At 36.5% G+C, this 12990-nt stretch overlaps 1 protein-coding gene across 2 annotated transcripts in view; it reads left to right on the top strand.

The window, feature by feature from the left end:
- MOV10L1 (Mov10 like RISC complex RNA helicase 1) overlaps window positions 1–12331 on the top strand; it is a 31920-nt gene extending 19589 nt beyond the window's left edge. The window contains exons 16-28 of one of the 2 annotated variants that reach the window (XM_040062212.1): window positions 823–919; window positions 2002–2180; window positions 2680–2826; window positions 3505–3626; window positions 3727–3804; window positions 4408–4507; window positions 4911–5075; window positions 6520–6693; window positions 7449–7598; window positions 9269–9376; window positions 10049–10186; window positions 10926–11017; window positions 11523–12293. In XM_040062212.1, the coding sequence (XP_039918146.1) occupies window positions 823–919; window positions 2002–2180; window positions 2680–2826; window positions 3505–3626; window positions 3727–3804; window positions 4408–4507; window positions 4911–5075; window positions 6520–6693; window positions 7449–7598; window positions 9269–9376; window positions 10049–10186; window positions 10926–11017; window positions 11523–11532 (1560 nt within the window). In that variant the 3' untranslated portion in view covers window positions 11533–12293. Of the gene's footprint in view, window positions 1–822; window positions 920–2001; window positions 2181–2679; window positions 2827–3504; window positions 3627–3726; window positions 3805–4407; window positions 4508–4910; window positions 5076–6519; window positions 6694–7448; window positions 7599–9268; window positions 9377–10048; window positions 10187–10925; window positions 11018–11522 lie in introns of both variants that reach the window. The other variant, XM_040062213.2, reaches the window with a different exon arrangement.
- Window positions 12332–12990: the final 659 nt, after the last annotated feature.

The raw sequence follows: 12990 nt of genomic DNA on the forward strand, positions 1-12990 counted from the left end.
TGCTTATCAGAAAAGTCTGTGATTGTGATGGGAATTGTCAGATTTGCCTTAGACTAGTTCTCATAGCTACTGTTGAGTAGATATGTAAGTCCAGGCAGGAAATAATTTTGTAATAGAAGATAATCATCCTGTTCTGAGTCGATTTATCCAGGCTTAACTGCCTCTTATATTAATAAAATGTAGTAATCTATCTTAGAAATTGCTGTTGGAGGCTGCCTAATTCTCTTTCCTTTTTGAAGCAGGACTGTCACCAACACCAAATCAAGTAAGCTTTGGAGCATGTGTCAGCATTTCTTTATTTTTATTTAGAGTTTTCACAGAGTCTTCATAACCTGTGCTTTACAACAAGGAGTAATTGTTCAGTCTGGTTTGAAATCAGTATTTTGAAGTTGATTGAGGCCTGATGTCCAGATCCTTGCCAACACCACATTCCCTACAAGCAGTTTTCTCCTGTGCTGCTATCTGAAGGGACATCTCCACCAAGGAAAATGCATATATCTCTCGTAGTGGTCTGGAATGTGACTGTTTGCTTTTGTGGAAGCAAACAAGTTACATAGTCATGGCTTCAAAATCCTCATCTGAGCCTGCAGAGTATTTGTGAAATAAATGTTTAATTTTAACAGAGCCAAACTCTTAGAAATCTTAAACTTAGCATGGAAATTCCTGGCACATTATTCTACTACTCTTACCTTTCTGTCTTAACGGTAGATATTCTATTTAATGGGAAAAAATTAAAACTTAGTGACTTCAAAAGTATTAGGGAAGATAGTTGCCTGTCTTCTTAAGGTTATAAATGCATTTACCTTCACTTGCTCTTTTCAGGTCAAGGAAAAGCAGAACAAACCGACCACAGGTTTGACACCAAGGGAGGTGAACATAACAGATGGGATGAGAGTAACTCTGCAAACAAGCCAACTTGGTATATTTTCTGTGCTTAAATAATAAGTATCACATCAGTAAATAAGGGCTGAGTAAGATACCTTTTAAGATGTCCCTGTGCTCTGTCTTCTTAAGACAAATTCTAGAACTGCTAGCAGGAGGCTTCTATGGAGGCTTTTGATGCATTACTTAAATGTCTCTAATTTGCAGAATCCAGGATAGTTTGGGTTGGAAAGGACCTTAAAGATCATCTAGTTCCATCCCCTCAGCCATGGTCAGGAACACCTTCCACTAGGCCAGGTTGCTCAGAGTTCATCCAGGCTGGCTTTGGACAGTTTGGGGGAAGGGAGAGCAAGCATCTGGTGATATATTTTGTAATGAATGAATAGTTACTTCCCAGTCATTTTCTCCAAACTTTTTGATCATATTCAGGGTTTTCAATTTGTTACTGGGATGCTGTCTCTCATCTTTGGGAAAGCTTTGCTAAAGATGCTAAAACTTTTTCAAGTATCCCAGATTATTCCTATGCTTTTTTTTTTTTGAAAGTGTGACTTTAAATATCATTGTAGTGAAATCTCTAAGAGGAGAGTGATCATGTAATTTTTTATCATAAGTATGCTAAAGAATTACTGATTAGTTACCTAGAATGCACTTCTGTCCAAGGGTTCATATGATTCTGCTAAAGCTAAGGAAAGCTAAAGCTAGACTAATTCAGACCGGGTTAAGAAAAAAATTCCAGCAGTTATAGCAAAGGATTGATCATGTAGTACTGCTACCGTTCCCAAAGTGCCAGTTACTGGAAGTTTCTCAAGTTTTGTGGTTCTAGGACAAGAAAGTGAGCTTGATTCTAAAATTATTGAATAGAGTTTTTATGGATTGTTGGGTTATGTAATCATAGTCCTTTTCTGCCTTTCAATAAAGAGCCAGTACACTTTGGAAATATTAATGGCTTATTTTCTATTTGGTATTCAATGAAAACTGAATTTTTGAGAAATTCATTGGTTGTTAGCAGAAAAAGAAAGCAAAAATTTGAAGAAGCATATTGTGAATTGGAATTGTTTTATTCTACTTGTGTAAAAAACATATATGTGAAGTTCTGAGATATGCTTGTCTTGATTACAGTTGGTGAAACTGTGGCACTTAAACAGAGAGATGGTGATTTTTTCAATCCTGTGCTGAATGTGCAACAGAAACTGGCAGTGAAAAGGATACTGAGTGGTGAATGTCGCCCAACACCTTATCTTCTCTTTGGACCACCAGGAACTGGAAAAACAGTAACAGTTATTGAAGCTATTTTGCAGGTAGTGGTGAATGACAAAACAGTCCTATGTAGTCTTTTCCATGTTGGAACATTTATAGTATTTTTGTAATTACCATCATATTTTTTCCAAGGGAGTTTTCAAAATACTCTTTTTAAAATCATTTTCTATAACTCCGTAAAAGGAGGGAAATCTATCTTCATATGGATTTAACAGAATTCTGAATGGCTTATTTTCATGCCTTTCTGTCTTTAGAACTTCAGTGAACAGTGTCTGCCTTCTGATTAGAGTAGTGCATAAGGTATTCATGAAGGACAAGTATACATTAATATGATAAACAGTAATTAATTCTGTTCTGGGTTCACACAGTTTGAGAATATTTAGTAATGACTGTTGACATGAGTGTTACTGAATTGCAAAAGTGCACGGTGCAAAACTCTCCTGGATTCTGTATTCAGTGAAATAAAATGGGAATGTTTGTGCTATTGCTGCTTCTTAAATAACCTTTATCTTTTTTTAATATCTGTCTTCTTTAATGTAGATACATTTTACTCTCCCAGACAGTCGGATTTTGGTATGTGCGCCGTCAAATGCTGCAACGGATCTGATCTGCTTGCGGCTGCATCAAAGCAATCTCTTAAAACCAGGAACTATGGTCCGAGTTAATGCTGCCTTCAGGTCAGCAGAGGTAAATGTTAGATACCTGCCGCTTAAGATTTCCATTTTAATACTTTTACCCTAAAATACTGATTTAGTATTTTAATTCTCAGTGGCTATGAGGCTGCTTAGGTTTGCTTAGGATCCAGAGTATTACGTTGCTTCAGCTATTACAGAAGATTAACTGGAAAATGTTGATCATAAACCTTAAGCTGATTGTATGACCATAGGATCTTCACCTGTTTTTTGCTGTGCTTAACTCTATGAACAGCAAATAGGCATTGGTGGGGAATTTTGATTTCATTTGGGTTTTTTGTTATCAGTCCGGGTTAAGACTACTTACTCAGAAAGCAAGCAAGTAGGATTGTCATCTCTATACAGGACACGCACCTTGTGGGTTCATTACATATATACATATATATTATACATATGTGTATATATTTATACATATGCGTGTATATAGAGAGAGACATGCATATGAGTATATAAAATATCCAAATGTTCCGTTTCCATGCTTACAATAAAGCACAGATGTCTTGCATATGTACTACTTTGCTTAGGTGAATTAATTAATTCATTTTGATGTATGAATGGGTCTAAACCTATGTGTTTTGCTCAGCTTTTAAAATAGTTTTCAGAGAGCTTTTCTATTCAAATCTAAAAGTTCTGGTTTACGCTGGTATTTCATTTTACCTTTTTGCTCCTGCAGCATATTGATGACATGGTGAAACCTTACTGCAAAGATGGTGATGATATTCAGAAGGCATTGTGGTCCAGGATTGTAGTTACGACATGCAGCACTGCGGGATTTTTTTATCAAGCAGATACACGGTACAGTACCATAGATAGGAGAATCACTGAAGTGGCTGGATGACACAAACCCCAGAGCTTTTAAAGACTGCCTGAACTTCAACTTGGGCCATTTTAATAGTTTATTGCAGGCACCTGTATTGTGTAAGAGAGCAAAGCCCTTGGTTTTAGTAATGTTTAAGCAGCAACTTTCTCAGTGGTAAGTTTAAGAATTATCTTGAGTAATGTTAAATATTTTTGAAACAGTAACTTCTCCTCTGCCATCAGTGGGAATTACATTGCTGTTGACAATCACTTTGGCTCAAAATGATTGCCATGCTAAAAATTACAATGTGCTTGGCTTTTATCAAGTCATGTTTACTAACTGTAAACAACTGTCACATCAAGTGCTATTAACCAGGGTTGTCTTTGACTTGGATTTTAACGTCGGAAAGGGACATTCTAAAGCCTTACTATCTTGAGTTGTTTGGCAGAAACAAAGTACATTGTTTTAATTCAATATCTTAAGGAAACTGAGAATAAGGGAAGTTTTTCTAAGTATCTTAACGTTGGTACAAACAACACTTTCATTAAAGGTTGTGTATATCAGAGTATGTAAGTGAAATCAAAGATGGAAAATTAAAGTGACGGGGTTGTTTTTTCTATATTTCCTTTTGGAAATACCTGTCTTTGCTCTGTGTCCATGGGGTTGCCTGGTACACTTGACAAGGATGTTAACAGAATTACTGAGATCAACCACAGGGTGGCAGAATGAACTAATCTGGAAACAGCCCTGTTTCAGGTTAATGTTATTTAATTATAGGCTTGGACATTTCACTCATGTGATTCTGGATGAGGCAGGTCAAGCAAGTGAACCAGAGAGTCTGATTCCTATTGGGTTGATTTCAGAAGCTGATGGACAGGTAGTTCTCTTAATGTCATTTACTGAAAGGGGAAAACTTGTTTATTATTTTCATATTTTATGGATTATGTAGAATGCAAGCAGCCATTTTCTGCTAATGAGTTTTGTAATAGAGATTATTCATGCATAATATAAATTCTCGACACTTAGACAATTTTCTTTAAATCTAGAAAAAGTCTTGTGTTGGTAGGACTGGGTCAGTGTATAGGAGATATCAAAATAAAAGACGTGTTCTGTGTAAGACAACAATGTACTTCTGTCCTTTGCAAACAAATGTTTGAAGGAAAGCAGAATACCTGGTATGAATTGATCTCTGAATTCTGAAATGTGTACGTAATTATAAAATGAAGCTTCAATAACAGTTGTTTTTATCTAAGATGTGTGTTTTTAAATTTCATATACAGATAATTCTCGTTGGAGATCCAAAGCAGTTAGGGCCAACAGTAAAATCTAAACTTGCACAGACTTTTGGATTAAGTATGTCCTTGCTTGAAAGACTGTCATCAAGAGAGCTATATCTGAGAGATGAGGATGCTTTTGGTGCCTGTGGAGCATACAATCCTTTGTTGGTGAGTTAAACTTTCCATCAACCTTTTTCAGCTCAGTCAAAAAAGAAGTGGTTTCTTACCACCGTTTTGCTCCCTGATGCTTAGTGATAAGTCTAGCTTGAGCATTAGTTCTCTAGAAAAGCTTGATAGCTAGCATATGTAGTCTGAATAATAAAGATTCTGAGCCCTCCAGCACGTCAAAGCTTTTCTTTGACGAGATCCTCTATTCTTAAGTAGCATAAGTCAAATGCGGTGCACAAAGCACAGTTGTAAATAATAGCTTAAAATTCCCTTTCATCTTCATTGTCCAGATTTACCATTACTTCCTTTTCCACAGATGAAGAAGTACAATTTCTGCTTTTAACATAAAAAGACAAACAGAGTCTCTTCTTTGAAGATTAATTTTGCAAACATCATGTTTCACAAAGAGAAGTAGAGAAAGTGTTCATATTTCTTTATAATGTCTTCCTTTGAAGGATAGCTTCCCCAGATTCTCGTATGGGCCAGTACTTAAACTCAATATTAAACGGCAGAGGTAGCATAGTATATAAACAAGTACAGATGTTTGAGCTGCTTTTAATTACTGTTTGAATCCAAAACATAGGGCTGATGTTGAGCTTCCTAAGATGCCTTCCTGTTCTCATGCTAACATACTTTGAAGAATTAAACTGAGAGCAAAAGATGACTAGATGGCCATGGAAATAGAGAAGGGAGGAAATGTGATGGCAGATTTAAGGGTGAAAGTGAGGGTATTTGGACCTAGGCTTTAGGTCAGGTTCAGCCTGCTGAAAAATCTGTCATGCTTCCTCCTCAAATCTGTTAGCCCAAACTTTGGTTGTTGTGTTCCTGACACAGTGCATAAAGAGAATTGGCATAGTGAGAGATCAGAAAGTGTGAGGGCTTTAAGGATACGTTTCAACTGGAATATCCTACGTTATCTTTTTTACAGGACTGGGGGGTTTTGAGTTAGTTATTACCTTCTGGTATGCTTCCTTAAGATTAGTCTTTCATTTAAAGACAAATATATTTTAGATTTTTTAAGGCCAGCTTCTATCAGCTGTTCTGATACTCTCTTTTGCCTATCAAGACTACTTCAAAAGAAAATATTACATCCATTGAAACGCCATGGAAATAATCTGACTCTTAAAAAAAGAGAATGTGTCTGTACATCAGATGTTTCAAGAAGCTGGAGAATGACCCATTCGTCTATCCTGTACATTCAATTCTCTTTGTTTCCCCTTTGGAGGGGAAGGAGATGGTCCTTCAAAAAAAAACTGCTTTGATGTACTTTTTACTTACAGAAGACCACAACTGCAGTTTTTGCCCTGAATAAAGGTTTTTTTTTTTACTTTGGCAGCCTTAGAAACACTAAATGCTAGTGGATGGTAAGGTAGTAGCTGCGTTCTGAGAAGTCTGATGAATAATTACCTGTTTCAGTTACGCATTTGGGGTTTTGTCTTTGCAGATCACTAAACTCACAAAAAACTACCGATCGCATTCTGCGTTGCTTGCCTTACCATCTAAATTGTTTTATCATAAGGAGCTAGAAGTTTGTGCAGATACTGCTGTAGTAACATCTTTGTTGAACTGGGGGAAATTGCCCAGGAAGGGATTTCCATTAATTTTTCATGGAATAAGGGTATGTAAAATGTTTATACAATGAACTGTATAGGCTTGCTAGTAATTTGCTGATTTCTTTAAAATAAATTCTAGAAAGAATATGGAGAAAAGGTTAAACTGCCTTTCACAAGTAATGTAACTTCCTGACCATCTGGTTTTAAAAACAACTAATGAAGTCAAATGTTTGCTAAGAACTTGAGCAGCTGCCTCTTGAAGTGCATTGTGAAGACATTTTCATAGAAGTTTAAATTCATAGCAGATGACCAAACTGGAGTTACCATCAACTGCTCTAGATTGCTTTTGATGAGAGTTTCCTGTATTAAGATGGATACAAGCCTCTAAAACTAAAGGATCATTAGAGCTTAACTTGGCAAGGGAAAAAAGTAGTACCTTGGGAAAAAAAAAATTCTTTAGTCTTCCAAGAAGTTAGTAAGAAGTGGTAATATCTGCTGGAGAAGCTTGGATTAGAACTCTTCCACCTTGGAAAAAAGCAAGACACCAGGTTATTTTTGTTATTCTGAGTTGAGATATAACTCCTTTGATGCATAGTTAAAATACTGTTGTTATATCAATTATATTTATAAATGTATAAAAAAAATATTAAATGTGAGGTGATACTGGTTCTCTAGAAGAGATGTCTACAGAGGAAGAGAAATCATATATAACATTCCATCACTTTTTTGCATTCAAGAGGTATAAAAATAATGTATTAATAAATACGTAGTCTTTTCTGCATCTCATCTCCATCATCTCATTTCCTTTCCCCCAATACAGGGCAGTGAAACACGTGAAGGTTGCAGTCCTTCATGGTTTAATCCAGCTGAAGCTGTTCAAGTAATGATGTACTGTTGCCAGCTGGCTAGAAGTGAATACTCTGCAGTATCAGTAGCAGATATTGGAGTGATTGCACCATATCGTAAACAGGTACAGTGTTTAACAGGTCTGATGTCCTAAATACAGCAACTTTGCAGCTCTTCATCTCATGTATTTATATGGTGGCTGTGGTTTGTTAAAGCAGTGTTAAAAATTCACTGTTGTGTATCATGATACACAGTGTATCAGCAATCATGATGCTGCCATTGAAATCTAAAAGACAGCAATAATAGCATTCTACTGATTTTTCTGTTTTAAAAATCAAACAATAAAGGAGACCAATTTGGAAACAGAAGCAGATTTTTCAAGCAGTTGTTGGAAGTAATGAGTGCAAGTCAAGAATTCATTATCCAACAGCTGGAACAGCAGTCTAATTCTGTCACTCTTTGCACTGAAGACTGGAACAAAAGGGAATTATTGTGAAGTAGATGGCGTGACACCATGTTATCTTGAGGACACTAGAGGAAACAATTACTGTGACTTCTTAGCTGTCCTGTAGTCAGACTTGAAGTTTGTAATGCTGTTAAGCCTCTAGAGAATGTTGAGCATTAACTTCAAATGCTGTGCTTTATTTTTAAATGTATTTATATCCAGGTGTGTTAAGTATGTGATTTTACTTGCATTTTAAAAATAAAACTTAATCCCTCTTCAGTTGCAGAGGAGATTTTAGATAGTGCACATAATTTTTCGTTGTGTTCGCATCTCAGTATTCATAACCTTGCATGTGTGGCTTGGGGAATCATGGCAGTGTATGAGAAATACCAAGCCTTTGTGAAGAAATCTCATTTGCACATTAAAGCTTTGCTTTTAGCGATCCAACTGGTCAGGTGCATGCACCTGCCTGTGTTTACAGTTATTATTTTTTCAAATATGTATTCATAGTATTGATGTGACTGAATTTCTTACACTCTATAAACAGTGATTTCAAATGATTTAATGTGATTTTGTGCTTCATCTACTTATAACACAAGGCATATGATAGTAATGTCCACATAAAGAAAGTCACTTTGTATTGCAGGAACACTGATTAGAAAGTACTCTTTGTAAAAATCTTCAGTTTAGTCAGGCAAGATTTCTTTTTTTGGAGCACTTTGGTTATAATCTCTGAACAACTTCCAGCAGATGGCAGTACAGCAATCCCACACGTACCAGGATCCCAGTGCCTGAGACAACTTGTTCTCTTTCTCTTTTGGTGGTCCTTAAGATCATATCTCACTTTTGCCTTTCACTGTGCATGATGCACCTGGCAAGCAAAGATGGAATCTTTGTAATCTTCTTGAGGGGCTGAATGATGCACCTGGGAGAAAGAGGATTTAAGGATCTGAGTTATTCTTCTCTTTAAAATCTGGACTGCTAAAAATCTCTCTTCTTCTATTCAATTTATGGTAGATTATTCCTTCAGCTTCTAAAGCTGTGATACTTTATTGTAGGAAAAGTTACTATTTATTTTAAAATCTTACTAGTGAATGATGGCTTGCTGTAGTCATTCCTTCCGACATTGCCATGTTAAAGAGCATACAAGTATATGTGGTATGGATCTGGCTTTAAAGCAGTCCACTCTCAAATGTAACACTAAATTCCCTCAAATTATTTTCTTTTTTTTTTCCTCTTATTTTTTTTTCCATGGGTTTTGTTTTGTTTTTTTGGTGTTTTGTTTGTTTGTTTGTTTGTTTTGTGGGGGTTTTTTGTGGGTTTTTTTGTTTGGTTTTTTTTTTTGATAGGTGGAAAAAATTAGAGTTCTTCTCAGAAGTATTGATTTGGAAGATATAAAGGTTGGCACAGTAGAAGAGTTTCAAGGGCAGGAGTTCATGGTTGTCATCTTATCAACAGTACGTAAATTTACTCTGATCCTATTGAGAATTTTTACTTGTGTCTAATTCTTTGTGTCTCATTTTTGATATAGAAGCCATATTTTTTGTCAGTCTGTCACAGTATTTGAAAACAGAGCTTATTAAGTGCATACTTTTAGAGTTACTCTTTTCTTTAAAATCTGGATTATTAAAAATCTGTTGCTTTCTGTTTAAATTATGGTAGTAGTACTTCACATTTGTGGCTTGGAGGAAGATTTTCTCACTTTTTTTTTTTCCTGAGGGCAGTGGTACCATACTTACTTTCACTGTTCCACATCATACCGTAGCTTTTCAATCCACTACTGGATGTCTCTTTAAGTAGTTCTAGCTACATACTACACTCTGAAAAATAAGAAGTTATTATTCAGGTCATCAAAGTTTTCTTTTTTTCAAAGATAGGTTCAAATATAGATGAATATGGGTGAAAAACTAATGAGTCGTAGTTTTAGCACTACTTGCTTTGGCTGTTTTTCCCATGGTAAGTCAAAGCACACTGATGAGGCTACTGAAGAAGGCATACTGAAAGACACTGTGTGAATTGTCATTAAAGAGAGTGGATTGTTGCAGTAAGGAAATATTATGTTAAAGTTATACTGTGGTATGTTGTGATCTCATCATTTTATTTCTAAAACTATCCATAATTAATTTTAGGTGCGATCTCAGAAAGTCGTAATTGATGATGAAAAGCAGTGTTTGGGCTTTCTCTGTAACCCAAAGAGATTTAATGTAGCAATTACTAGAGCAAAAGCTTTGCTGATTGTTGTGGGAAATCCTCATGTCCTTGTGAAAGTAAGTATTGGGTTTATATCTTTGAATTGTGTATGTTAATTTGCCGGAGCATTGAATGATTTTGTGGTTAATTTTGTGGTGTGAGGAAGCATCAGAGTATGTTAGGAACTTGTACAGTGTCCTCAGTCTGCATTTGGGAATATCTGATCTCCATGTGTTCCTGTATGAATGGACAGTTCAAGCACACACACAGTAGGTTGCCAAGCACAAGGGAAATGGTGCTCTGTGCATACAGACTCCTGGGTCCTTTTTGTCTCCAGCATGGAGGCTCTGACTCCCTCTAAAGTTCTCCAGCAGCCTGCAGGTCCAGTAAGCATATTCTGAATAACCTCAAACAATCAGATTCTTCACAAAATGTAGTTGTGTCACTTTTTAAATGGAGGGTGGCAGAAGTGATTGTTCTCAATTAATTCAGTGAGTGCCAGGGAAGAGGACTCCTCTTGAACTCATGCATGATCCTTTCCCAGGAGTAAGTTGAGCTTAATACCTCATTTTATGTCTGACTTCAAGAACAACAAGGAAAACAGTACTCCAGAAATGATCTGAATGAAAATTTAGTTCCCCACACCTAACATGTAATGTAGAGCAGCTATAGGTAGCTTCCTCACATGTTGCACAATACTTGCAGCATTTGTAGAGTTCTGTTTCTGGAAGAGGTCCTATTATACCTTACATTCATGTGCCATGTTAATCTCACAGAGCACCATTATTACAGTTATATATTAATTTTCTCTTGCAGGATCCCTGTTTTTGTGAACTGTTAGAGTACAGTTTAATGAACGGAGCCTATAGAGGTTGTGACCTGCCCACAGAGCTGGAACACCTGCAGAAGTGAGTGTCTGGTCTTCACTTTAACCTTGCTAGATATCGATCAGTTTACAGTATTTTTAGAGCTAGTGTCATTTGAAAGATTGATCAGTACAACAACCTGCTGTGTTATCCTAGTAGGATTGGATTCTGCATTCCTAAGTAAACATTATGTAAACATAATGACGTGTAATCTAATCCTGTTTTGTCCCACCCCCTAAGAGAGTCTGAGCATTAATTATTAATAAGAGCTGCTGTTGACTTTGGTATCTTGTGTATCCCCAAATGATAATGCCATATTTGATGATCGTAAGGTGGAGGGTACAGCAGAAGTATTTAATGTGATTTCACTGTAGTTAAAAACAAAGTGCTTGAGATTGGATTTAAATATGTCCCTTCTGATAATATGTAATAAATACATTGTTCAATGGGTATTACATACTAGATTATACTGTTTTTTTTAATCAAAATTGTTGTTTATGGAAAGGTAAGCAGCAAGATTTTTATGTTTCTCTCCTTTAATTGACAGGTGTGACTAGTTTTTTGTATTCAAGATGCATCCAAGCATTGGGTTTTCTGTTTTGAAACTAACAACACTTATGAGAAATTCAGTCCTGAGCAGATCAAGAACTTTTTGTCCTCAGGGAGAGGCAAATGTTCTGAAATGGATAGAAGTTCCTGCAAACATTTTTTTTCTTTTTTTTTTTTCCTAGAAGTGAAAAAGTTGAAATTAAGAGTATAAAATAGTAGTGGCACCTTACTAGCTTTTCTGTTTAAAATGTGTTTTACTGTGCCTCTGCAAAGAACAGTATGCCTGAATCCTCCAGGCTTCAGGAGAAAAGTACTGAAGGACTCCTACGTCAGCTTTTCCTTATTCTATAATTGTTTCAGCTTCTCAGTTTTCTCAGACTTGTGTAGTGCCACCTTAAACTGGACTGTCCCAAGAATATAGATGTGTGTGTCATTGCTGTGGGAGCCTTACAGTAATATATCTACTATGTGAACTGGAATGATACATTAAATACCTCCACTCAAGCGATTTTGAGTACCTTAAGCCAAAACCCTACTTCCAGTTTTTAAGGCCTTTGTGTGTAGGCGTTTTTGGTTTCCACTGTAGTTTAGCCATCTGCTGTGGTGTATGTCAGAGCAATGCCTTAAGTGGTGGGTTAAAGAAAAAAAATAAAATTAAAACTCTGTTTTGCCTTTCTGTAAATGTGCTATAGAATAAAGTATTGTGTTTTATTTTGGAAAAGTTAAAACAAAATTATAGGTTAGCAGTATTTCTGCTCTTGGTTTAATTTGGCACTGTGCTTTCCCATTAAAGAGTATTTTTCTCTCTTTCTTGTCCTCTCCTTGGTGATTAAGTCTTGCTACACAGCACTTCAGGAGTCGCTCAACAATTAGACACTGTTTAAAAACTGCCAGTACAACAAGATGGCCTTCTGTAACAAACAGAAGTGTGTGAGATAGGAGTACAGGCTGCAGAGAAACAAATGAAGGAGGGGAAAAAGATAGGAAGCTTCTGTTTGCCTTGTTTACAGCCCTCTCATGTCATTTCCATTGCTGATAATGCACGGTACTTCTTTCCCTTGCAAGTCACAATACACAGATACTGCAACTTAGGTGCACTCTTCTTAAGGAAAGATAGTAGTATTGAATCTGCACCTGGGTGCCTAAAGGTGCTGTTTTAGCTGGTGGCTGAGGGAGCTGGGTGGTGCTTGGTGGCTTCTCAGTTCTTTCATAAAATCACCCAGGTGATAATGCAGAAGGGAGGTCCATGAAACACCCTGTGTGTCCAGTGCTGCCATGCTCAGGCATGTCTTTATGAGCACAGAGTAAAGCTAGGGCCCCCAAAATTATTTTGCTTCAGTAAAAGCCTGGGGCATTTGGTGCTTTTATGTGAACAGAGAGAGCTCTCTGTTAATGTGACTTTTAGTACAATGATGCTTAGTGGAAATCCATGTACTCCTCACAATATAGCACTTCTCCATCGCTGG

Source organism: Hirundo rustica, chromosome 4 (genome assembly GCF_015227805.2).
Source record: "Hirundo rustica isolate bHirRus1 chromosome 4, bHirRus1.pri.v3, whole genome shotgun sequence".
Classification (NCBI taxonomy): Eukaryota; Metazoa; Chordata; class Aves; order Passeriformes; family Hirundinidae; genus Hirundo; species Hirundo rustica.